Below are 27,782 nucleotides of genomic sequence, written 5' to 3' on the forward strand. Positions count from 1 at the left end.
ATAATAAATAAAAATCAAATTTAAAAAAACTTCGAATTTCATTTCAAGGGTGTAACTGCTAAGTAGGGTAGAGTAGTCATCAATGAGACACGGGGAACAATGATAAAATGGCTCTCACAAGTCGTAGTTTCAACCAATCAGGCTCATATTTGGGGGAAAGGTGTGTCTACTGGATACACGTCTGCCATATAAGTGGCTTTGGTTATGGACGCCCCCTTGAAAATAATTCATAAATGTTTGATTCTGGGGTGTAGAAGTAAATCATGGACAAAAAATACTTTTTCGCTCGTAGGCTGCCATTTACACCAAAACTAATATTTCTTCAAATTTCTTTCGACGTTCCGTAGGGATTGAGTTGGGCTACAATGTCCTTTCATTAGATTTGGTCAAAATTTAGAATACACCCAGAATCCAGGACTGTCTCATTGTTCCCCACTCATTTCAGCCCATGGGTAACAATGAGACACTTTGATTTTTCTTAAATAAACTTTTCAAAATCGATGGAAATCTTTCAAAACATGAATTAAAAGTGATTTTTGGCATATTTATAGAGTTTAAACTTCATTTAACCAAAAATACAAAGTTATTTGGTATTAATATATGGATTTTACAAAATTTAAATACTTTTTAGTGTAACTTTTGTTATTAAAAGTTTCATGTTGGAAAAATTGCTCTAAAATGTTCAAGGCAAGTCACCAGCAATGGAACAATACAAAAACATGATGTTTTGCTAGACAAATGTTGATTTTCGTAGAGTGTCTCATTGTTCCCCAGCTGTCTCATTGTTCCTGCCAAGTGCGTCTACAATGAGACAGTTGAATAACTCTGGCTGTAGATGTCGGATCGATCTCATATTTTGGTCAATGATAGAACACATTAAAAGAAAGATAATGCAACTAAAAGCTCATTAAGACATGCTGATGAAAAAATTAGAAAAATCGTTGAAAGTTGAAAACCAAAAGTGTCTCATTGATGACTACCCTACCCTAAGCTTTAAGGTAAATTTTGGGTTCCATTTTTTTTGGCTTCTCTCAATTATAATTATTGGAATTTATAATTTACACTTTCTGAATTAGAAGATTAGAGAAGAATTGGTTTATTCAAAATTGAACATCGAGCATTGAACATCCAATGTGCAAAACAATTTAGAAATTTCCAAAGAATTACTGATTATTTTAAGTAATTTTGCTTCGATATTTATAAGTTTAAAATTTCCCAGGAATCAAGAGGTCCAAAAATGGTCAATTTCCTGGGATTTTTACCCGAGAACTCCCGCTCGTCACCCTCTAGTTACACAACTGTTCAAGAAATTTACAGAGCCATTCTTTAGACTATCCAGTGTTTTGTCCCTCAAGTTTGATTGGAGGCCATCTTTTTCTAACAATATCAAAAAATGCCTAGGACATATAACAGTAATGCCACCGACAAAACTTAAAATATGTGTGCGACAATTGTCGATACACCATATTCTGGTTGATGTACATCGACAAATTAAAATTTTTGGCATAATTTGTTGTATTCAAGGTGGGACGAGTACTGAAATTTAATTAACATAAAACATAAATAACGTATATGAAAAAATGAAACTATTAAAACTACTGTGTCCACCTGTCCAACAAAACACGGAGAGTGTGGGCGCCATCACGATTCTGTTTTGTCCGGCTGGCTGCAAATTCTGTTGCAAAATCCCAACATTTCGTTCCGGCTGCATGACTTCGTGCCCAAAGATCTGGAGGGGCCGCCGCTGTTGCACAAACCGTTGGAGATTGTTGATTGCATTGCAGGTTGTGTTGTGTTGCGTCCGATGGATTCCGGATATGCACCGCAGGTTTGTTTGGCAAAGCCACCACTTGCTCTGTTGACAGTCTGCCAATGCAATAATGCATTTGGGACGTGAGGGAGGGAGGAGGGCGCCGATTTCTGGTCCCGTCAGACCATTTATAGCCAGGGGAGGTCCAGCCACGCAAATCTCCGAGTCTAGGCCGGTCCGGCTGGTATTGATGCCAAAATTGTATTCTAATGCAATTTTTGCATAACACCAACCAGGTTGAAATACAGAAATCCGACCGAACGATGGAGATTTCAACGGGCACAAAGATCTGAGCGAATGAGAGTGTCAAAATGCAAATATCAACCACGACCTGTCAATGGAACGTGGGTGCCAAAATGCTGGCTGTGGTCGGGCTTTTTGTGGTTAGACCTGGATTTGGCGATTTAATTGTGGGTGGTTTGAATTGTGGTTTATGAATTAAATTAGACTTCTGTTTGTTCATGCGGGATGATTAGAGTTGTTGAAAAAGAGCATTTTCCGTAATATCGAACAATCCAGTTAGTGGAAACATATTCGTCAATATTGAAAGTTTTAAATTTTTGTAAGACACTGAACCATATTTTTAAACATGCTTATTTGACTTTTAATTTCGCATCAATTTCCATTCCTCAATTTTCACACCACATTTGCTATTTATCTCGCTGCAATTCTCCAAGCATCCAAAGTACCCTAGTCACAAACAAACAAGGTGTTAATTGGCCTATCGTGGTACAAATTTTGCACCCCCACTCGACATAAGCATAATTAGCAGAAGCAGCTCCATTTCCATGCTTTTCGGGAGTTATGAAACCGCAGCCTCTGTCGAGATCATCACTTGGCCACACGTGCAGGGGGGCTTGGCGCGAAAAACCGAGGCACGGGGGCAAATGAAAATGGGTGCGCGGTTTTTTTTCGGCTCGCGTTGCGCAATCTTACTTGCTCTGATGAGCTGTTGAAGATGCTGTCGAGAGTTCCTGAACAATGGTTGTGTTTTGAAAATGGTTTTCGTGAGATTTGTATTTTTTTAATTCGTTGCCATAATTTTATGACAAACATTTATGCTTTCATAAAATCTGATTTAGCGAAACAAGTTGGAGTTTGTTCTACCCGCCTATAATCGATTTCTAGCCAATTCTGTCTGTTTATCGCTCGATTATTCCAGCAGCGACTCATTGTCCGAATCCACCGAAAATTTCCTAACGTCGATCGGCTTTTGAGTAGAGGCCCCCCCAATTGAAAACGAAAAACGGTGGAAAAACGCCAAAAATCTGTTGATTGGCATCTCCGATTACGCGAGAAACCATTTGGGAGGCACTTTACGCGACTGAGTGAAGATGCTGCTCAAGTTTCAAGAGGCAAATTTGGACAGTTGGGAGTGATTTTGCACCAAACAAAAAATTGGTATTTTGTTATGAAAAGTACTTTTCTCACGTGCCTTCTTGGGTGCTGGCCATTTATTTGGGCGCCAAACAAAAAGCGAAAGGGCTCAAATAAGGTAATTTCGGTGGGGTTGAATGGAACGGTGATTGGTAATCGAAATCAAAACAAGCGATCTTTTGAGGGCCATTGACTGGCAGAAAGCAAATGAGCACGTTTGTATGTTTTAAAAGCCATTTGCAAAACTTGGTACCATTTTTCAGATTTCCAAGCTGAGTTTTCCAAAAAAAATGTTTACGTAATTCATGGATGGTCCATTAGAAAAAAAAATCATCTTTTTTTCGAGAGATGGCAAATTATGTTTTGGAGAAGATAGAACATTTAGTAAGTGGTCAAATAATTAAACATTGTTTTTGGAAAGCATGAAAACTTCCTACAAGAATATGATTTTCCCTAAACAATTCTGGAATCAATTTTCCAGTTTTTGCTTTTTGGGTGTTTTTGAAAAACAGCCTTGAGTCAGGGGTATTAAAAAACACCCAAAAAGCATAAACTGAAAATTTGGTTTATTGGACCTTTTCAAAAAAAAAAACTAACACCAGAATTTGAACCATTTTCTGTGAAGAACCTACTAAGCAATTCGGTCATTCGACTTTTTTTTGTATTTTTAATCCGGCTGAAACTTTTTTGGTGACTTTGAGATGCCCAAAGAAGCCATTCGGCATCATTAGTTTGTTCATATGATTTTCCATAAAAATTTGGCAAATGCTCATACAAAAATGATAAATGAAAATTCAAAAATCTGTATCTTTTGAAGGATTTTTTTTGATCGATTTAGTGTCTTCGGCAAAGTTGAAGGTAAGAATAAGGACTACACTGAAAAAAAAAAGATTTCACTTTTTGTCACTAAAACTTGATTTGCAAAAAACTATTTTTTTAATATTCTGATATGTTTGATTGGACATCAAATTCCAACTTTTCAGAAATTTCCAGAACAGGCAAAAAATCTTTGACCGAGTTGTGATTTTTTAAATCAATACTGATTTAAAAAAAAAACGAAATATTGGTCGCAAAAAAATTTCAATTTAATATTTCGATAAAAAGTCGAATTTGCAATCAAAATGCATTTTAGTGAAATTTTTATAAAGCGTACCGTTTTCAAATTATAGCCATTTTTAGGTAACTTTTTTGAAAATAGTCGCAGCTATTCATTTTTTGCCTTCCTCACCTCGGAGACCCACCTTCACGTATACCTATCGACTCAGAATCAAATTCTGAACAAATGTCTGTGCGTGTGTCTGGATGTAAGTCCGTGCACCGAAAAATATGCACAGGATTATCTCCGGAATGGCTGAACCGATTTGGACCGTGTTGGTCTCATTCGATCCGTCTCGGGGTCCCACAAGACCCTAGTTAATATTATGAAGTTTAGAAAAGTACTTCAAAAGTTATGCTAAAAAAACGATTTTAACAAAAGTCCGGAAGATTGTAAAAAGGGTGGTTTTTGTGAGAAACCCCGTTATGTTATACATTTTTTGAAAGGTAGTTGAAAGACCTTTCCAATGAGCCTAAAACATAGAAGATCTGATAACCATATCAAAAGTTATATGCACTTTAGTGTTGTTTATACTCTTTTTAGAGGCCGGATCTCAGATATTTTGATGAAAACGTTGTCCGGATCTATCATGCGAACTATCGTTGGATAAGTTATCAAAAGACCTTACCGATGAGCCAAAAGGATTGAAGATCTGAAAACCCTATCGAAAGAAATAAGTATTGAAGCTTAATTTGTTAAACATTCTAAGGGAGAATGATGCAATTCTGGATGAAGATATTCACTATATGGGTCATTCCTTCCCAAGTGACCACGCGTCCAACATCGACCTTCACCAATTCTGCTCATATTTGGCATGGGGGTTGTTTTTGCCCCAAAAACAAAGAATCCAAAGTTTGGTGACATTTGGTCCACCCCCGCGCCCGTGGCACCCCCCTCTTTTTCTGAGATTTTTGAAAAACCTCATTTTTAAAATGCATTTTGCTAAGAGAAAAGTTTACAAAACGTGAACTTTTGAGTATGCATATTTGAAGTTTTTTTGACGTAAAATCGAATGGCGTACTCAAAATTTACGTACAGTGTTGTCAGATATGATAATTTTGCGCTTTAAGTTTTAAAATGCATTTTTAACCCTTTGGACGAGCACTTACGGGAAAACTGACAATTGCATTCGATTGCTGAGAGTTTTTTACATTAAATTCAATCAAAACCTCAGGGTAAAATGAATATTTCTTGAGATATCACATTTTTAAGTTTGAAAGCTCTGTATTGCACAGCAAATGTTTTACTTAACCATCAATTTTCAACAGTACATTGCGTGAGAGCATAGTAGGCCTTGAAATTTGAATATTATTTTTTTTCAATTTCTGATCGGAAGCAAGTGAATGTCCCAATATATGTATGTATTGTATGCATGTATATATTTGTGTATGTATGTATTGTAAGTATGCATTTGAACCCCCGTCTTGGCAAGACGTGGTTCACGGATATAATAAAATGACATAATGTTTAATTTCGAGCGCTTCGACAGGAATTTTCTAATTTTATGGCCCCAGAAGCTAGCCTGATAATATGAGCCCATTTGGTTAATTTTTAGTGGGTCCAGTTTTGACCTAAAGTTAGAATGGAACTTTAATTAATTTACTATGGGGAATTTTCACTTTTAACATCTTCTTCGACAAAGTTTCCCAAAATGCTATCAAATTTTCTTATTGTCAAAATTCTCAAATATTTTTATCCGGTGAACAACTTTGTAGAACATCGCAAAGCGCTAGGAATTGATCCCGAAAATATATAGGTTTATTTTTTTTTTCTTATATCCGTGAACCACGCCAAGTCCTGCCAAGACGAGGGTTCAAATGCATACATACAATACTTACATACATAAATACATACATGCATACAATACATACATATATAAATTCAATTTTGGGACATTCACTTGCTTCCGATCAGAAATTGAAAAAAAATAATATTCAAATTTCAAGGCCTACTATGCTCTCACGCAATGTACTGTTGAAAATTGATGGTTAAGTAAAACATTTGCTGTGCAATACAGAGCTTTCAAACTTAAAAATGTGATATCTCAAGAAATATTCATTTTACCCTGAGGTTTTGATTGAATTTAATGTAAAAAACTCTCAGCAATCGAATGCAATTGTCAGTTTTCCCGTAAGTGCTCGTCCAAAGGGTTAAAAATGCATTTTAAAACTTAAAGCGCAAAATTATCATATCTGACAACACTGTACGTAAATTTTGAGTACGCCATTCGATTTTACGTCAAAAAAACTTCAAATATGCATACTCAAAAGTTCACGTTTTGTAAACTTTTCTCTTAGCAAAATGCATTTTAAAAATGAGGTTTTTCAAAAATCTCAGAAAAAGAGGGGGGTGCCACGGGCGCGGGGGTGGACCAAATGTCACCAAACTTTGGATTCTTTGTTTTTGGGGCAAAAACAACCCCCATGCCAAATATGAGCAGAATTGGTGAAGGTCGATGTTGGACGCGTGGTCACTTGGGAAGGAATGACCCATATTTATGTGAGGAAGGCACCAGTCACCTTAAGGTGGATTAAGCAATGTTTTTAATTAGTACCCATGTTTGCCCACGTTTGAAAAAAAAAATATTTATGAAAAGCTGAAAAAGTTTTCTATATTTTGCTTTTTTGAACATTGTTGATACGACCCTTAGTTGCTGAGATATTGCCATACAAAGATTTCAAAACAGGAAAATCGATGTTTTCTAAGTCTCAATAAAACAACCCACAATTTTCTAATGTCGATTTCTCAGCTCCGATTTTAAATGTCAACACATAAAACATTCGTGAAATTTTCCGATCTTTTTGAAAACAATTTTTTTTTTTAAATTAGAACTAATATTTCAAAAGAGCCAAACATTCAATATTACGCCCTTTTGAAATGTTAGTCTTGATTTAAAAAAATGAAAATATTGTTTGCATAGAAATATCTTAGCAACTAAGGATTGTATCAACAAGGCTCAAAAAAGCAAAATTTAGAGATTTTTTTCAGTTTTTCAAAAATATTTTTTTCAAACGAGGGCAAACATAACCTTTATTTATAAAAAAATGAATAACTGCGACTTAAAAAAAAATACTGTAAATGTCTATGACTTGAAAACGATGCACTGTATCAAAATTTCACTAAAGTACTTTTTGATTTCAAATTCGATTTTACATCGAAAAAAGAAGCTGACAGTTTTTTCGACCAATTGTCAAATTTGTATGGAAAATAATATGAACGAACCTATGATGCAAAATGGCTTCTTGAACATACCGAAGGCACCAAAAAAGTTTCAGCCAAAAAAATTGAAATTAAAGAAAAAAACCGATTCCGTAGAGAACTGCTCACCTGCTTAGTTGTTTTGCCAAAATTAGTTTAAAAAACATCCAAATACTTAATAGATTTTGTTTCACCGACAAATTTTTTTTGCGTTGCTATACATTGAAATTCTAAAAAAATTGAACATATTTTTTTATCGATCCCAGGGATGCCTAATATGATTTTAAACAAAGGAAAATGCATTTCTAATTGTTTTTAGTTGGTAAGAGTTTCATTTCCTTTTAAATTTAGAAGTTTTTTGAAAAAAAAAAATTTTTTTGTTTGCACCCTGATTTTTTGAACCGATTTTGAAGGGGAGGACGACATAAACTTTGAAAAATATTTGCAACGGTCTAACAATAAAAAATCAAATAGAAACCCTGAAGAATTGCTTATCACTAAACATGTAAGCTTCTTTTCACAAAAACCACCGCACCATTTCTTAGTCAGCTGTGTGAATCATGTAAAGAGTAACGTTTTGAAAGAGTTTGTAAATTCACCAACAATTTATTTGATAGTAAGAGAGTCAAGATTCTTTGAACCAAAATTTCATTGTTACTCACACCATTAACAAATCAAATTAAAACCATTTAAATTGTTACTTCTAAAGCTCTTGAACCTTTTTCGCACATCAGCGGCTGCACCAATTTATGTTCATGGCCACTTTCTGGCAGTTTCGCAATCAGCGTTCCATTATCTACAGGTACCGAGTCTTGTTCGCAACCTTGTACCGGCAGATAATGTCCTAAAATTACCTTCAAGAAGTATAAAACGGTACGAAGCCTCGTGCCATGGCCATCAGTTGGCCTTCAAGTTTAGAACTTTTCACACACAATTTTCTTCTGATCAAAATGTTGCCACTCACAGGTACTTTCTAACATTGAAATATGTATTAATCAATTTAAAAACAAATTCTATGTTAGTGCTTCTATCGATTGCCTTGTTGCACCTCTCCTACGGTGCTCCCACCGAGAACGAGCAGCTTTATTGCCTCGGCAACCGTGGTACCGTGATCTTCGCTAGTCCTGTCTCGTGTATCGTGTTCCACCTCTGTGACGACGAAACGCTTCACACGGTCTACTGTCCAGTGGGACAAATCTTCGACTATTATTCCCGACAGTGCCGCACTCCAGATAGGGCCGTTTGTGTTCTTGACCTGGTCAGCCGTCCAAACCCGATTCCAACGGCACCAACCCCAACATCGGCACCAACATTAGCCCCAACCCTGGCCCCAACCGTGTCGACACGACCTCCCCAGCAGGATGAACCCAGCTTCCCGGGGGAACCCCAATGCCCACCCTGGGACATCACCCTGTATCCTCATCCAACGGACTGCCGTCGGTTCTACAAGTGCTTCCTGGGTCATTTGTCCACGCTGACCTGCCCGCTGCTGCTGCGCTGGAACACGGAAACGGCCAGCTGCGATTTCCCCTGGAATGTTAGCTGTAATTGATGCCACAACCACAGTCACAGTCGAATAAAGCCTGCTCCATAGTCAATTTTTCTGATTTAATATTTATTTACGAGCTTTTTAAAATGATTGCTACTTGAGGTGAATGGATCGCAGGAGGCGTCGCTGCAGCCCACCGGTCACTTGACAGGTGTGTCTGACAGAGTGCGAAAAAGGTTTTGATCAGGTGTGGTTGTGACGATCCCGAGGGGGTGTGTGTTTTGACTTGGTTTTAGAAAGACGTTGTGGTGGAAAAATTGTTTATTGTGTACTCAAATTAGTAAAATAGTGTTGTTACTTTATTTTGGAGTGCCAAAAATGGAAGTGTTGCTGGGAAGCTGCCTTAAAAGAATCTATAATTGGTAGAATAATAATATTTTTTTTTGTGTATCGAAATTGCAAGTTTGAAAAATTTAAAAAACTGAAGAAATATAATTGTCTATGAAAAGACTTCTAGCCATACTACAAACAAATAGATGCTCCTTGTACTTACTATGCAGACATAAAAAAGGGGTTCTTACATTTCGTCTAAGCTAACGTTATCTTTATATGAAGTTTGTTTAAAAAATATCTATTTAAGTAATTTTGAACAGTTTTTCATTTTTTTCCTAATAAAATCAAATACTGGTACTAGCACTAGTTAAAATAAGCATTTTCCGATCATTAGTGCGGCCATAAAAGTTTGCATTTATATTATTAATAACTGTCTATATAAAAATTGTTATTGAAAAATTGCATATCTGTATTTTCAGAGCAATATTTTTAGATCAATTCGTCTTTGGCAAAGTTGTACTGAGATAAATTTGAGAGATTTTCAATTTGCTCATAAACACTATTTTTGAAATTTTTGTCTTTTAAATATAGCTAGACTCTAGAGACTTTAGAAGTAAAAAAAAATGAAATGATAAGAACAACAACAATGTTTTTATTTGCAACTGTGATACAGAGTTCCAATCTTCAAAGTTATAATGACAAATGTGTAAGACATTTTCTATCCATGAAAATAACGTCATAGACAAAATTGCAGTTTTCACAAAAATCAAACTTGAAATGAATGAATGTAGAAAACAGTACTCTGTATCAAACATTAAATCAATAATTAAAATTTCTTAAAGTCATGAAAATTGAAAAAAAAAATCTGAATTTGGTGTGATTTATCAAATTTGATAGTTGTTTGCGTTTATAGGTGTTACATTTTATTGGAGTGCCTGTTAACAATTTCTCATGATTTACAACAGCAAACATGTTTTTACATTTCTAATACCACGGCCAAGGTCGAATCACGTGAATATTATTCTGTTATAAGAAGTATACTGCCCGTGTTCGCATAAATGTCCCATATGCAAAAAAGCAAGCTGAGAAAAACTTAAAATGTGATTAGTCTGTTATTACAATAACAATCCAATAACAAAAAAAATATAACGACGAATAACAAATTTTGTTATTAAAAACATAAAATACTATTGGCCTAGTATTTTCAAATATCAAAAAATATTATTCCCAAGTTATTTTCGTCTGCTCGGGTACGTGCAAAGTTTTTGCGAATAAACTTGATTTCCTCCTGATTTCTAGAACAGATGGATGAAATATGTTTTTCTGAAAGATCACATGATTTTGAACCAAACTGCATCAATAACTCAAAAGTGAAGAAAATGCATATGGGACATTTATGCGATCAGAGGCAGTATAGTTTGATAATTAAAATAGAAACTAGATTTTCAAATCACGTGTAATTTTTAGCAACTATTTCTTTTAGTGTCAGTCTTCAAACTTTTTAAAAAATTCTACTGTTAAGGATATTAACGAGTTTTTGTTTTCCCGGTTCTTTATAGCTTTTTACTATTCTTTGCGATTGTTATAAAAAAACGTAAAAAAAGTTTTCTCTGCAATCAGTTTTAAACAAAAATAATGGTTAATTTAAAATGAAATGTCTATGAAAAGCATATTGTTCCACCTCAAAAATCAGGATTTGTAAAGCAAAATACTTTCCTATTTTACCCTTTGTGTTCTGTTTCACAGCAGTTCGCTACGAAATGAGCCTTTTCTCAAATTTTATTTATTAATATTTTTAATCAGGCTAAAACAAAGAAGGCATTCTAAAAAAAATTGTTTCTTTTGAATAATGTTTTAGATCAATTTTGTGTCATTGGCAAAAATGTAGGTATGAATGAGGACTACACCGGACTACACCGAAAAAAATGATAACTGGAAGAAAATTACTGATTTTGAAAAGAACTTTTTGTGACTTAAAATTTATTTATAAAAAAAAACAATTTATAATTTTGTAACATGATCAAGGAGACATAAAATGCCATATTTTCAAAAATAAAAACAAAATAAAATCTTGCAATCAGAAAGTACTTTAATGAAATTTTGATCAAATGTATAGTTCTCAAGTTATAGCCATTTATGGTAACTTTATTTTTAGTTTTTTTTTAATAGCGCCCTTATTTTCACAAACATTCATCAACTTTTTGAAAATAAATGAGATTTTGTTGTCCTTAAGGCGGTTAATTTAAAATACTTTTCTTCGTCATGGCGCTTACGTCACATATCACAGTTATTACAGGGTATTTTTGAAATTCGCCATTTTTATTCTACTTAAATGACTGTATTTTGGCACTGAAGTGACAAAAATTAATTGTTAAGAGCAGCAAAATTGGTCAGGAAATTGTTGCCTACAAGATGATGGTATTGGTTTCGAAGCCAACATTTTTTTTAAATGAACTTTTGAGAGAAAATTTTCAAAAATTTCAGCCAAATTTCTTTTTTCCAAATTCAGTATGCTGCCGGTGAAAAATGATGTCTTCCTGGATCATTATGAACATTTTTTCAAGGTTTTAGAACAAAATATAATATTTTTTCATGAAAACTGACTACTTTTCAATAAATCGCAAATTGCGAGTTCTAATCGATTGTTGGGAATTTTTGGTTGCATGAAAACATTGCTCCTGAGGCAAAAACATATCGAAATCCGGGTGAGCCCGAAAGTTTCCGCCACATCGCTTTTTTTGGGACACATTTATGGCCATGCTTAGAGAAAAAAAAACAAGAGAAAGCTCATGTTTTTTGATCATTGATATTTAAGGGACTAATGACACTAATAATCCCAATGTCTTTTCTAATGGTGGATTTTCAATGTTAAAATATGAAAATTAAAATTTCACTTTGATTTTTTTTAAGTTTTCTGATATTGGAGAGGGAAGAGGAAACCCTTATTGTTTTATGCGCCGGCATTTGTCGCATTAAAAATCGCCAAAAATCAATTTTTCAACCCATTTTTGATCTTTAAAATTCATTGGAAAGAAGAACTCTTAAAACTTATAAAAAATAGGTCTGGAAGTTTGACTAGTTTTATGTGACTTTGCCAGTGTTTTTAAAAATGACATTTTTTCAAGGATCAACTCTGGCTCTTTTTTTGCTAACATTTCCTATTTTTTTAAGAAAAAGAAAATAGTAGTTTATGCAACAAGTTGCATAAAGAAGATTTTTTCAGCACGAGTTGTACATTTATCCAACGAGGTTTACCGAGTTGGATAAATACGACGAGTGCTGAAAAAATCTAGTTTTGCAACGAGTTGCTTACAACATTTTTTGCAATTTCGAAGAACGCGGAATTATATGTCAAACATTCATGTGTTGACTAAATTCATCGTTCAAAACAAAAAAATATTGAAAAATGTTACTTTTCAATACTAGTGTTGAAAAGTTCAACTTTTCAGCACCCATTTCAGTGCTGAAAAGTAGAACTTCTCAGCACTGTTATTGAAAGGTATTAATTTTCCATTCTGTTATTTTTGGTAGGGAAAAGTAGGCCGTTTCGGTTTTCCAGAAGGACAGGAAAAGTTGACAGTTTCACAGTGGAATTGCAAAAAAGAAGTTTGTAGCAATTTACACATTTTTTATAATTAAAATAATAATGTTGCCATTCAAGAGCAGAAAAGGGGAAAAACAAGCAAAAAGTGACTGTTAAAACATTAAAAAATTAAAAAAAAAGCAAAATGTAATGATAGGAGGTCCTAGAATAGGCAAAATGCTACTAAAAACAAAGATAAACTAAACAAGATAGATGCAAATTAAAATAAAAACTAAAAAAAAAACTAAAAATAAACATAAAACAAGAGAAGTAAAGTTTTTCGTAGCACAAAAGTTGCTCAAAATGACCTCCTCAACACGGAAAATATAAGAACTTTCGAAAATAAAATTTGGGCAGTAGAGGGTTGAAACTCGTGCTAAAAAATCTTATGCACGTGGAAGTACAGATTACGGAGTAAAAAATGATCGATTTGTTCACCTAGCACTCGCATGTGTTACTGGACCAAGATGCTTACGGGTTTAGGGATCATACATACATAGGGGAAACTCTCGTATCTTTGGCAGGTTAAGCACACTCTCCTAACTCCATCCGATTTGCTGATTTTCACTATTTAAACAACTTATTTTGTAAAACTGTTGTTAGAAACATGCTCACTTCTTATTGAACTATTTATCACTCGATTTCAGTTGAAAAAGCTTTTTATTAGCTGTAATTGAACGTCAAAGTGCTGATATGGCAACATTAAAGGCACGCTGGAGTTAGATGCTGTTCCCCTACATACAAGATTTTTTTAACTTTTATAAATTTGTGCAGTCATAGCATCAGTAATTTTATCATAGTTCATTACAAGTTTTTTTTTTGTGAAATTACCCTTTTGTATTTACTAATATTCTAATAAAATTTATGAACAGGATGTACCAAAAGTTTATGGTATGATTTGCATATCGATTCCAAAATGTCGTCGAAAGCCATTCCATAAAACCAATAAATCCCGACCACGTTTGAGATATAAGTGCATTATAACTCTACGATACAATCCGCACAGCTTACGTCGAATAAAAATTTTATAATCTGCAATTAAAGTGTTTTATATTGCACTCGCGCGCGGATTTCTTACTGTCAAATCCATCTCCAGCATCCCACTCTAGCGAAGCTCAATAATCTTTGAACACAGCACGCGCCACTTCAAATGCTGTCGTCGTCTACACTTTCAAATCGATTTATGGTTGTCTCGGCCAACATTCATAAACGAACGTTCAGCTCAACGCATTGGATTTTGCTTTGAATTTGTTCCAAACAATTTTTCAATCTAGTCCAGTTCTTTTGTGACTGGGCGATTTCAGATTTGTGTTATTTAAATTGCTTCTCTCGCCAGCACCAGATCGTTATCACATTAGCGAGCGAGCTGTTACGAGCTTTTTCTGTTATTATTGACTATACTTATGTTTACGCTAGCAATTCTTATTCGATTTTCTTGTTTTCTGTTTTTTTTTTCTCCCACAGTGACATAAGCCGCGATGGCTTGTCGCAGTCTCACGACAGTGTGTTCTCGGAGTCCGCCGGTACCGCAAGTAGTCTGTCCATTACTCTTAAGGTGAGTTGAATCTTAAATCGTAAATTTAGTGATTATTAAAGTAAACAAAATCGAAAGTGTTAAAAAGGTAAACAAAATAAACAAAATTGAAAGAGATACTTCAAAAAAGTCGAAAAGTGAAACAAAACTAAAACATAAAAGAAAAGATTGAAAACTATTTGCATAACTTCTAACCTAGAATTGTTCACTAAAAGCGAGAGAATAAGAGCAAACATGCAAACAGCCACAAACCGGTCAATCCCTGCACTGCTGCTGCTGCAGCCCAGTCGGTCAGAAAGTGAACGGGTTGGGTAAAACGCCACATGACTCTATGGTGCCATGGTCGGGTGGCCTTGCCATTCGGTAACCCGTCGCAGTGCAAAAGCAGTGCCATTTGATCCGTGGTTGGGGCGGGAATGTTGCCGCCAGCAGCGCAGTGCAATAGGTCAAGTTCACAAGAAAGGGGTGTGTGCGCCGCCTCCAGAAGGACTGGGGCTTTGTTTGAAGAAGAAGACGAGGGCACATTCTCTTTAATGCCATTAGTTTGGAGCCAGATTTGCCCAAGCTGTTACAAAGGGGAGGGAAAGCTACTGTGAGGCTTCTTTCGATTTCGTAGTTGATGTTTTGGATGAGAAGTTAGTCAAATTGAATATCTTAGTAGAAATGTTTTGATTCTATAATGCACTGCAATATAAACTGCTACAGGTGAAATGTAAAGCATCAAGTTTTGAAAAGCTGCCATCAGAAATTGCGTGTATTGGCGTCTCTTAAAAGTTTCCTTACAAAGAGTGTACAAAATACACATACGCTGGTAGGTGAAGAAAAATACTGTAAATAACAAAAGTTATGTGTGTTGCAGATGAAAAATAGGACGAAAGCAAGCAATCTATGGAGTTAGAAAAAATAATTAGTTGACAGGATTTTTCTACGAGTCAAAGATCCCAGGGACTTGAAACTGATTTAAAAAAACTAGTATCATGCCAGGCCTAATCGTTTCACCTTAAGAGCGAGTCCACGAGCAAAGCATACCCATCTCGCATCGACCTCACCAATCTGCCTGAAATTTTCAGGGATTGTTTGTACATATAAAACTAGCATCTGGCCAAAATATGAGCACTCTAGGTCAACGGGAAGTGGGGCAAATCGGGACACAAAGTTTGGTGGTTCAAAAACGTCAAAAATCTTAAAAAGGCTATAACTTAGGCAAAATTCAATCAATCCCCCGAGCAAAAATTTACAACCAAAAAAATCACTTAAAGAAAAAGTGTTTATTTAATACGTTAAACTGCCTTGCCCAAAGCGTTCTCAGTCTCAAATGATAGCCTCAGATGTCCCCTACAAGCTGCAGGTCGAACCGAGTTGATATCTGGATGGAACATTTTTTTATTTGAGTTTGAAAATTATGCTATTTTTTCACTAAAATGCCAATAACTCCCTTTAGATTTAACCAATTGGGATGCTTCTCCCTGCATTTTGTTGCATTTTTAAGCCCTTTCAGATGCATTTTGAATTTTGAAATTAAATTGAATTTTGCCTAAGTTATAGCCTTTTTAAGATTTTTGACGTTTTTGAACCACCAAACTTTGTGTCCCGATTTGCCCCACTTCCCGTTGACCTCGAGTGCTCATATTTTGGCCAGATGCTAGTTTTATATGTACAAACAATCCCTGAAAATTTCAGGCAGATTGGTGAAGGCCAAACGACGTCCCATACAAAGGGGTATGCTTTGTTCGTGGACTCGCTCTTAAAGAATTGAGTTATACTCCTATCGATTGACAGGTTTATCATTATAGAGCAAATAAATGAGTGCAAATAAATGATCCAAAAATCAAAATTCCCAAAACTAGCCTATAATTTTCGTAAGCTCAAAATAGTCGTTTATGCAACAAGTTGCAAAAAGTAGATTTTTTCAGCACGAGTCGTAAATTTATTGAACGAGGTTCACCGAGTTGGATAAATACGACGAGTGATGAAAAAATCAAGTTTTGCAACGAGTTTAATACAACATTTTTTGCAATTCCGAAAAACACCTTTTGAATAGAATTATTAGTTAAATTTCCATATATTTAGTCAATAAATCGTTGAAATGAAAAAAAGGTTGAAAAGTGTTACTTTTTTAAACAAGTGCTGAAAAGTTCAACTTTTCAGCATCCGTTTCAGTGCAGAAAAGTAGAACTTTTTAGCATTTGTTTTGTAAAGGGGTAGGACTATTTGATTCTGTTATTTTTGGTAAAGAAAAGTAGTCGTTCGAGAATGACAGGAAAAGACTAATATTTTAAAATGGCCAAACATTGAATATTACGCCCATTTAAAATGCTAGTCTTGATTTAAAAAACTTCAAAATATTTTTTTCGAAAAGTACAAAAAATTTCACGAATTTTTCATGTGTTAAAATTGAAAAATCGGACCATTTTTTGCTGAGATATGGTCATTTGAAAATGGTGGGTTGTTTTGGTGAGATTAGGAAAACTTCAATTTTCGTGTTTCTTTTTTTTTAAGCGGCTCTATCTCAGCAACCCGAGGTCCAATCTTCAATGTCTCTTAGACAATTTTATAGCAAATTTTCTGAACTTTTAAAAAATAATATTTTAAGAAATGATCACTCATGGTAACTATTTTTAAAAATTGAAAAACTGCAAATATTTCGCTAAAATCAAACTTTCGGTGGCTATATCTTGAAAACGGAGCCCTTTATCAAAAAATCTGTAAAGTACTTTTCGATTGCAAATTCAATTTTGCATTAAAAATAATGTCAAACTTGTTTTTGCATGAAACTTCAATTTTTTCCAAAAATCACTGGTTTTTTTCAAAAATTCATAACTCGGCGGCAGATTTTTTAACCATGTTTCTCTATGGCTTAAATGTTGCGGATTTTCAAATCTTCAAATTTTTTTCCATGTAACTATTTTTTTCTCAAAAGTCCTCAACAATACCTACAACTTTGCCGAAGACACCAAATTGATCAAAAATTCACTCAAAAGTTACAGCATTTTTGTATGGACAGCAGGGGCCTTTCCTATGACCAAAGAAGCCATTTTGTGTCATGGGATTACCAATACAAGTCTCCATACAATTTTGGCAGCTTTCCTTACAAAAATGGTACGTAAATTTTCGAAAATATTTAAATTTTGATGGAATTTTCTGATCAATTTGGTGTCTTCGGCAAAGTTGCAGGTATTGATGAGGACTGTTCGGAAAAATGGTACACGGAAAAAAATCTTGCAGATTTTTTCATTACCTTTTTTTCACGACAACTCAATTTCCCAAAATTTGTATTTTTTTGATTTTCGAGATTTTTTTATATGTTTTAGGGGACAAAAACCCGCAACTTTTGAGCAATAAAAAAAGTATTGTCAAAAATTTTGCGCTTTGTTTTGAATTTTGAAAAAAAAAAATTGGAAAAAATCGATATATAGCCACCAAAAGTTTTATTTCAACGAAAAATTTGCAGTTTTTCGATTTTAAAAATAACGATTTCTGAAAGTATTTTTTTTTTAATTTCAGAAAACTTCACGAATGTTTCTTTTCTTAACATTGAAAATCGGACCGCTAGTTGCTGAAACACACGGAAACAAAGCAATTCTCCATACTCATGAATAAATTCCTTCGTGGTTCTCACATTCGTGAACTTAATTCACGATTACGAGAATTGTTTTTTTTTTTCTGTGCATCGGCATTAGAAAATGGAGGTTGTTTGAATTAGACTTAGAACACTTCAATTTTCCTATTCCTTTTTCTTTAAGCCGCTGAGATACAGCGATCAGAGGTCCAATTTACTATGTCTTTTAGACAATTTTATAGCAAATTTTCCGAAAAAAATATTTTCACAAATGGTCACTCATGAGCAAAAAAAAAATCTAAAAACTGCAGATGTTCACAGAATCAAACATTCGGTGGCAAGGCACTTTATCAAAAATCTGTGTAGCACTTTTCGAAAGCAAATTCAAATCTTCATAAAAAGTTAGGTCGAATAAATTTTATGGATGAAATTTAATTCTTTTTACAAAAATCACTATTTTTGCATAAATTCATAACTTGGCGCAAAAAGTTTGACCATACTTCTAAATGTCTCAAAAGTTGCAGATTTTGGTCCCCTCAAACATATAAAAAGTCTCTAAAATCATAAAATATCAATTTTGGGAAATTGAGTATTTATAAAAATAGTTAATAAAAAACGGCAATATTTTTTCCGAAAGCCTATTTTTCTGAACAGTCCCCATTTCATCAATACATAACTTTGCCCAAGACACCAAATTAATCGGAAAATTCCTTCAAAAGTTACAGTATTTCGAATATTTACTGTACCATTTTTCGTATGGACAGCTGCCAAAATTGTAGGGAGACAAATATTATCCATTTCCGGTTATGGTGGAAAATTGCACGATAATTGCACGCTAAAGATCTAATGTTATAACAAATAATGTGAATAAGGTAAAAATATTAAAAGTGAAAAGGCAAGCAAATTTTAATAGAGATAGTAGAACAAACCAAATACTGTAGAAAAAGGTTCTAAGATGCTGTTTACATAGCTACGCATAGGCGATTGTCCACGATCCATACAAAAAAGTTTTTTTTGTATTGACAACTGTCCACAAGGAGTAGGGTAGAGTAGTCATCAATGAGACACGGGGAACAATGATAAAATGGCTCTCACAAGTCGTAGTTTCAACCAATCAGGCTCATATTTAAGGGAAAGGTGTGTCTACTGGATACACGTCTGCCATAATAGTGGCTTTGGTTATGAACGCTCCCTTGACAAGTTATTCATAAATGTTTGATTCTGGGGTGTAAAAGTAAATTATGGACAAAAAATAATTATTCGCTCGTAGGCTGCCATTTACACCAAAACTAATATTTCTTCAAATTTCTTTCGACGTTCCATAGGGATTAAGTTGGGCTACAATGTCCTTTCATTAGATTTGGTCAAAATTTAGAATATATCCAGAATCCAGGGCTGTCTCATTGTTCCCCACTCATTTCAGCCCATGGGTAACAATGAGACACTTTGATTTTTCTTCAATAAACTTTTCAAAATCTATGGAAATCTTTCAAAACATGAATTAAAAGTGATTTTTGGCATATTTATAGAGTTTTAACTTCATTTAACCAAAAATACAAAGTTATTTGGTATAAATATATGGATTTTACAAAATTTTAATACTTTTTAGTGTAACTTTTGTTAATAACAGTTTCATGTTGGCAAAATTGCTCTAAAATGTTCATGGCAAGTCACCTGCAATGGAACAATACAAAAACATGATGTTTTGCTAGAAAAATGTTGATTTTCGTAGAGTGTCTCATTGTTCCCCAGCTGTCTCATTGTTCCTGCCAAGTGCGTCTACAATGAGACAGTTGAATAACTCTGGCTGTAGACGTCAGATCGATCTCATATTTTGGTCAATGTAAGAACACATTAAAAGAAAGATAATGCAACTAAAAGTTCATTAAAAAATGCTGATGAAAAAATTAGAAAAATCGTTGAAAGTTGAAAACCAAAAGTGTCTCATTGATGACTACCCTACCCTACACTCAACATTCATCAACTTTTTTTAAATTTTTCCCCCAGAACGAACTGGCCGATGTGCTGCGCAAGCGCCGAAAGGATCGCGCCTCCGGTGGTGAAGCCTCCGACGAGGATCTCGGACTGCCGCAAAGCCCCATCACACCGCAGCGCAAGGACCGCGGTCGCATCAACAAGAGTGAGGGTTCGCTCAGCATACTCAGCATGACCAGCTGCTCGAGCGATCTGGATCTGGAGGAACGATCCGGCTCGAACGCCAGTGGCCACAATCTGCTGCACCTGGACTCGTCCGCGGGTTCCAGTATGTACAGTCGGTCGATCCACGATACGACCGATGATAATGGTGAGGGTTAATGATCTATGTGGGTTTGTTGAATACTGATTTGTGTTTTGTTGTAGGTTCCGATTCCCCGGCCGCCAAACTGAGCCATTCCGCTGCCAAACACAAGCTAGCCGTTAGACCAAAGAAGAAGGGACCCACGCGGGCACGTGCTCGGCCACGAGAGGTAAGATCGTTGAGACATTTTTAATGCATGACTAACCATTAAATTTTCTAGTCCTCCGTCCTTCCCGCCACCCCGGAGGTCAACGAGGAGTCCCTGAAGCTCTCCACGCTGGACATCCCCACGCTGGACCTGTCCCGAGAGGCGGAGGAAAAGTGCCACTCGCTTCCGTTCGGCATCAACCCGGGCATGACCACTACCGCGACGTCATCGATCCTGACTAGCAGCAGCAGCACGACCGTTATTAACAAGTCTTCGCCGCAGCGGGAATCGACGCTGATGAGCTCCAAAATGTCCGCCTCGATGTCGCTGACGAGCGGGGCGAACTCGGCGATCTACGTCAACAGGAACATTTCCAAGAGTTACGATTTCAATGGGGGTTTGCAGGGTGATGGTGAGGTTGTCGTTGAGGAGGTCGAACGGAACGGTTGCAAGGGCAAGGAGGACGACGGGTTCTTCAAGCGGATCTTGAACTACAGCTTTAAGAAGAAGAAGCACGAGAAGGAGGAGCAACAGGTGGTTTCGCCACGCAAGGAAGACAACACCAGTACGGTTTACATTACGTCCGGAGGGGGTGGGATGACTCCAGAGCTGGGGGTGAAGCTGTCGCTTCCGGTGAGTGAGGCCGACGTGCTGGACATGAGCGGGTACAAGAAGATTAAAGTCGGACCGGCGTCGCGGCAGCGAGTGTTTCCGAAGGATATTTTTAATCCAGAGGCGGAAGGCGTGGTGCCACCGCCGAGGGAGAGTCAACGGTACTCGTCGAACGTGGAAGTCAACCGGCACTCGACTTCGTCCAACGGATCGATTGTGATTAGTGGAGTTGGGGAGTCGAAGATTGTTCAGCACAAAAGTGAGGAGTATTTGGTATCCAAGAGTCGGAAGTTATCCGAGTTGAGCTACGATGACGATGACGATGAGGAAGAGGGCGTGCGGAAGTACCAGCAGAACGTGGACAAGGTGAAGAGTTCGAAGGTGTACGGATTGAGTCCGTATCAGCAGCGAATTGCCAAGATTTCCGTGAACCAAAGCGAGTCACCGAAAGATAGTCCCACTAAGAGAAAGGCCGTCGAGAAGAGCAAGAGCTTCCGCGTGTACAGCAGTAATACCGTTTCGAACAACCTGACCAACGCAAACAACTTGCCTAGTCTACCGAACCTGACAAACTCTCTCTCGATCGGGAACTTTAGCAACAACTTCCTCGAAACGGAGCACAAATTCTTCAGCATGACCGAGAACATCAACACGGGCAACCCGAAGATCTTCAAAGACTACATCACCAACGTGGACGAACCCCTCGAAGAGGGACGCATGGTTTCATCCAGCTCCTCCCTCCAAAAGTTCGAAATCAACGACAACAATCTGCTGAACCCGCGCGAGCAGGAACACGTCGATCACCAGCCAAAGTCGATCGTCCTCACGACCAACACGATCCCCGCCCCCGAACCGAGCATCCTCCACAAATCCAACCAAAACATCTCCCAGATCGAGGAAACCATCGACAAGCTCGTCTCCTCCCAGTTCGTCAGCATCATCAAGGACGCCGGAAGCAACGATCGGCTGGACCAATCCGAGACCCCAACCTCCACCGTCCCCGAGTTCATGAAGATCCAGCTCAACCGAGTGGACACCCCGAGCCGACCCAAGTCCAACGTGATCCTCACCACCCCCCAAAGCAGCGTCGCCAGCACGCCCTCGCCAACCCCGGCCGCAGACGACGCCCTCCTCAAAACCCGCCGCTTCAGCAACGAAAACATCGAAATCAGCGAAAGCAAACCGCCACTCCCGCCGTCCGCCGTGATCGTCGCAGCGCGTAACAGCTTTGTCGATGCGCCACCGCGGAGTCCGCCGGCGTTCAAGCGGGCCGGTGAGCTCGGCTCGAAGCGCAACTCGATGCACCTCAACCATGAGATTGGCGGCACGGACGATCGGAAGGTGATTCTGCAGCGCCGGACGTCGGTGACGGAGGAGAAGATCAAGTACGAGCGGAGGATTTCCTCTTCGTCGGAGGATATCAAGTTTGAGCGGAAGAAGTCCGGCTCGGAGGAGGTGCTGGAGAAGAGGAACAGCAGCGGAAGCAGTAATTACAACAGCGGATCGAGCAGCGGGGACGAGCTGGTGGTGCTGCGGAAGAAGTCGATCGTGGATAACTTTAAGGACAAGGACAAGGATACGCCGGAGCTGATGAAGGTGTTTGCGAGGAGGTAGGTTTGAGATGTGTTTGATTTTTTAAAGTTTAATGTGTTTCGGGTCAAGAGACCTTTCGAAAACAAAATTCAGAGCATAGAGTTTTAGGACAAAAGACTTTCAGGTCAAAACACTTTCTTTGGTCTTTGGCCTGAAAGGTACCATCCAAAAACCACGTGGAGACTTTAGGGAGGAGGGGGGGGGGGTTTGGCGATTGTCCACGCTCCATACAAAAAGTTTTTTTTTGTATGGACAATTGTCCACGAGGGAGGGGGGAGGGGTTCGAAATTCCCATAAAAGTGTCCACGTGGTTTATGGATGGTACCTTTCAGGTCAAAAGATTTTTGAACAAAAAAAATTAAGGTTAAAAAATATTCAGGTTAAAAGAATTTTGTTCAAAAGATTTTAGGTCAAAATACTGTTGATCATAAGACATTAGATCAAAAGACTTTCTGATCGAAAGACTTCCAGGTTAAAATACTTTTAGGTCAAAAGACATTAGATCAAAAGACTTCTGGTCAAAATACTTTAGGTCGAAAGACTTCAGGTAAAATATTTTCAGGTCAAAAGAATTTAGGTCAAAACATTTTCAGATCAAAAGAATTTAGGTCATAACCTTTTCAGGTCAAAAGATTTTCAGATCGAAAGAATTTAGGTCAAAAGACTTGTAGGCCAAAACATGTTCAGGTCAGAAGACTATCAGGTCAAAAAATGTAGGTCAAAAGACTTTCATGTCAAAAGACTTCCAGGTCATTCAGGTTAAAAGAATTTAGGTCAAAAGATTTTAGGTCAAAATACTTTTGGTCAAAAGACGTCAAATGATTTTTGAACGAAACATTTTCAGGTCAAAAAACTTTAGGTCAAAATACCTTTGGTCATAAGGCTTTCAGGTCAAAAGATTTTTGGGCCAAAAGACTTTTAGGTCAAAAGAATTAAGGTCAAATGACTTTAGGTCAAAAGACATTAGATCAAAAGACTTTTGGTCAAAAGATTTTAAGGTCAAAATACTTCCTGGTCAACAGACTTTCAGGTCAAAATGCTTTTAGGTCAAAATACTTTCTATCAACAGACTTTAGGTAAAAAGACTTTCAGTTCAAAAGACTTTAAGTCAAAATACATTAGGTCAAAAGACTTATTATGGTCAAAAGACTTTAAGGTCAAAATACTTCCTGGTCAACAGACTTTCAGGTCAAAATAATTTTAGGTCAAAATACTTTTTGGTCAAGATACATTTGATCAAAAGACTTATGGTCAAAAGACTTATGGTCAAACAGTCTTACAACAAACAGGTCAAAAGTCTTAAAGTCCAAAGACTTAAGGTCAAATGTAAAGGAAAATGCCTGAGCAATACAAACCTTTGTTGTGTATTTTTCAGGTCCCTAAAGCTGCGATCGGACGAAGACTACCGAACCGGCGAGACCAAGACCCTCTGCAACGTCGACAGCGACAAGGAGAACCAGTCCAGCGAGGAAAAGCTCGACAAGATCGTCAAGCCCGAAGTGTCGCTGAACGCAAAAACAAACACCAAGGAACCGTCCGACGGCAAAACCACCCCCGACAACACCTCCAACGAAGTTCTGCGCAAGAGCAACTCCAAGCCCTTTGGAGTGCCGAACCGCTTTGGAAACGCCATGAACGTGCAGCAGACGCGGAACACGACCTCCTTTGTAGAGTTGCGCAAATCGCTAATCCCCGGAACGACGACGACGCCGACGACGGGATCGCCAGCCCCCAACGGAACGACTCAGAACGGCACGAACAACAACAACAACCCCGCGTCCAAGAATGGCGTCGAAAACGGTTCGCACGAGTCGGCGCCGCTGAACGGGAACAACAACTCAAACCGCCATACTATCGCCACCATGAACCAGTTTAATCTGAACGCGAGCAACAACAACATCAACGGTGGGTTGGCCGCGAGCAATACCAATGGGACGACGGTTGTCGGGACGACCATTGAAGCGCTGGGGGAGGTGAATGAGTTTAAGGGGATTCTGCAGCGAAGGGCCGAGTGGGAGAAGCGGGCCAAGGAGGGGTTCAAGTAAGGAGATTGGTACCCAGTGCCAAACCAATAAAATCTGGTTGCTCAAAACCAACAACTTCCGAATAATCCGGTAGAAATCTAGCGCACTGTAGATCGGTGCGCGGGTAGTGAAAGCGGTAGAGTTTGCAACACTTTTGCTCACAAAATTTAGAGAAGATCCGTATCTATCAGCTAAAACTAGAACGAAAAAATGATCGCGCTCAGTCGTACGTAGAGGAAACTAAAACAATAATTTCAGTGTTCTTTCCACGTAATGATCTCCCCCACCGAGCAACAATTATTGAAGGAATAGCAAAAGCGCGTACCTTAACGGCACAGATAGCACGAAGTCCCAGAGCGACAAGCTGAAATCGCAAATCCAAATCAAGTGTCATTCCGTCGATTTTTTTTTTTTGGAATCTGCATGATGCAATCTCATTTCGACCCCAGATAAAATCTGGAGCTTTTTTGGAAAAGGTCCAATAAACCAAATTTTCAGTTTTTGCTTTTTGGATGTTTATGAAACCGCCTTGAGTAGGGGAACAGCATCTAATTCCAGCGTGCCTCTAATGTTGGCAGGTCAGAACTTTGACATTCAATTAAAGCTAATTAAAAGCGTTTTCATCTGAAATCGAGTGATAAATAGCTCAATAAGAAGTGAGCAAGCAAGTTTCTGTCAATAGTTTTGCAAAATTAGTTGTTTAAATAGTGAAAATCAGCAAATTGGATGGAGTTAGGAGCGAGTGCTTAACCTGCCAAACATACGAGAATTTCCCCTAAGAGGTATTAAAAAACACACAAAAAGCAAAAACTAAAAATTTGGTTTATTGGACCTCGTCAAAAAAAAAAAAACTCCAGAAATAATCATTTCTGAGCTTTGCACTAATAAAAAAAAACTTGTGGGCTTATTTTTAAAGGTATTCTTTTAAGCCTATGTTGTGTTTATTTCAGAATCAATAATTATTTGGTATTTGCACGGACATTTTAATTTTATGGAAAAATTATATTGGAGTCTAAGAAAAAAATATATCCAAAAATGTTTGGTTAATTATTATGAAAGATTTAATTATTGGAGGTAAAAAATTCCAATTCATTTTTTCAGAAATTTTAAACAGAAAGAAAACATGACAATTATCTAAAAATTATTAAAAAATCGATCTCTCGTTTTATATTTTTCACTTCGTTTGAAATAATTTAAATAAATTGAAATAGTTCCACAAAAGTTTTCTGATTTTTCTAGATTTTTGTCAAAATAATGATTGAAATGGTTACTTATACCTTCTAAACAGACAGTTGGACTGTGTGGAATGTTATTCGTGATTATTCTAAGTTAAAATAATTTTGCTGAAACAATTTAAGTTATTTTTTTTTTGAAAATATATGGCCTAATGGTAAATACATATCTTGACTAAATCTTGAACCATAAAACTTCAATAATTTTTTTTCGAGATGAGAGGGCCTTTTCGAAACGTGCAGATTCCATGAGAAAATGAGATCAGGAATGACCACAATTTGTTAATTTTTGACCAAGAAGAAATCTAAAGGTGCACTCGCGTTGCGCGAGTAATAAATCGTTGTCGTTTGTCCCTGCAAAACTTTAATCGAAGACGAAACCGTAGTTAGCAAAAAGGAATTGTTAGAGCACCCCTTTCTCTCTTCTGAGTGTTGTGCTAGGCTGAATGTGTTGATTTTATTGCATATTTATAACACAAAGGAAAAGCTTGATTTTTATAGCTGACACATACACTTGAATCGCTACGAATTTGTCAACACACTCAATGTGACGCAATCAAGCCTTAGCAATAGAAGAAAAGACACGCGATCGCGGTTTATTAAATTCGATTGTTTTTTCCTATTATTATTATCATTGTTTATACCTTTAGAGACTTACTTGTTGAGGCAAAACACACACACACAATAATTAAACACGCGATAATCAAAAGTAATGTTCATTTCAAATACTAAAACAAATGTGATAAGATATTAAATTTACACGGAAAAAACACACACTCACACACGTAAGAAATGTATACACACACACACCAGCGCTCACATGAATATGTGTTTGCGTGATATTTTAGAAATTGTATTATTTTGTGAGAATCGGAAAAAAGCAACGTCTATTTCTCTCTCTTGTATATTTTCCAAATAATCGCTTACATTATATCTACTAAATTACCTACCGCGTCGTCGGATCGAGTCGTAATAGCAAGATGAATTTTGTAGAGTAAACTTCCCGTATAATATTATTGAATATTTTGATAAAATACGAAATATTATTTGATACACACGTAGATATTGTAGGATTATATTTTTATAAATAGCAAACGAAAGAAAAGGAAGTGATTCTTGCAGTGAAATTGAATTGTAAATAACAAGTATAGTTTGACTATTGCTACACACAGACACATTTACTTATTAAATTTAGATTTTAGCAACTCAAATGCTTTTCACATAGCTCGTTGATTGGAAATCAAATCTTTACATATTTATGAATGGTTATACCAATAGGAAGCGAAAATATTTCATTAGCTATTCGAAAAAGTTATCAAAGTCAATGTGTTTAGACTAGTATCGAGTCAGAGAATCAAAATCGAAAAAAGAAATACTTATCGTGTTGCAGACATCAAACTTTCACTCAAACACACTAATAAACTGAAATATTTACTGAGTGTTGTAGCATTTTATTCGAGATCGTTTTACACACCACACCTTCATCTGAGAGACGCAAAACACGTAAAATTTCCACTATAATCCAAGCAAAAAAAGAAAATATATTTATCCTTGTGAAAAAAAAAACATGTTGACAAACTACGAAAAACGGAGTTTACTGCAATTGTGACCCCTCTTTGGAAGGAATGAAAATGGAAAACAATGTTACGGTGAAACATCGCGAACGGAAATGTGAAAAACAGGTGAAAATACATCGTCAGTGTAAATGTAGAGCTCCTATCTTCGAGATAAAATATACTGCTAATAAAGACTATTACAGAAAAAATATGATTTTTATTTTATGAATATCACAAATGAATATTTTCTTCTGCCTGTTCTGTGGAATCGTAGGTTTTGTTCTATTAACATTTACTACAATTTTTAGAGAAGTTTCTGAATAAAATTAAAACAGTATT

The 27,782-nt window shown here is 36.7% G+C and overlaps 1 protein-coding gene across 3 annotated transcripts in view; it reads left to right on the forward strand.

Annotated features, from left to right (window-relative positions):
- Nucleotides 1–27,510, forward strand: part of LOC120424759 (putative uncharacterized protein DDB_G0282133) — a 509,335-nt gene extending 481,825 nt beyond the window's left edge. For 2 of the 3 annotated variants that reach the window (XM_052708250.1, XM_039588953.2), the window contains 5 exons: nt 14,351–14,441; nt 19,987–20,284; nt 20,341–20,447; nt 20,499–22,648; nt 24,007–27,510. In XM_052708250.1, the coding sequence (XP_052564210.1) occupies nt 14,351–14,441; nt 19,987–20,284; nt 20,341–20,447; nt 20,499–22,648; nt 24,007–24,676 (3,316 nt within the window). In that variant the 3' untranslated portion in view covers nt 24,677–27,510. Of the gene's footprint in view, nt 1–9,209; nt 9,393–14,350; nt 14,442–19,986; nt 20,285–20,340; nt 20,448–20,498; nt 22,649–24,006 lie in introns of those variants that run through there. The other variant, XM_039588954.2, reaches the window with a different exon arrangement.
- The last annotated feature ends 272 nt before the right edge of the window (nt 27,511–27,782 follow it).

This window comes from Culex pipiens, chromosome 2 (genome assembly GCF_016801865.2).
Source record: "Culex pipiens pallens isolate TS chromosome 2, TS_CPP_V2, whole genome shotgun sequence".
Classification (NCBI taxonomy): Eukaryota; Metazoa; Arthropoda; class Insecta; order Diptera; family Culicidae; genus Culex; species Culex pipiens.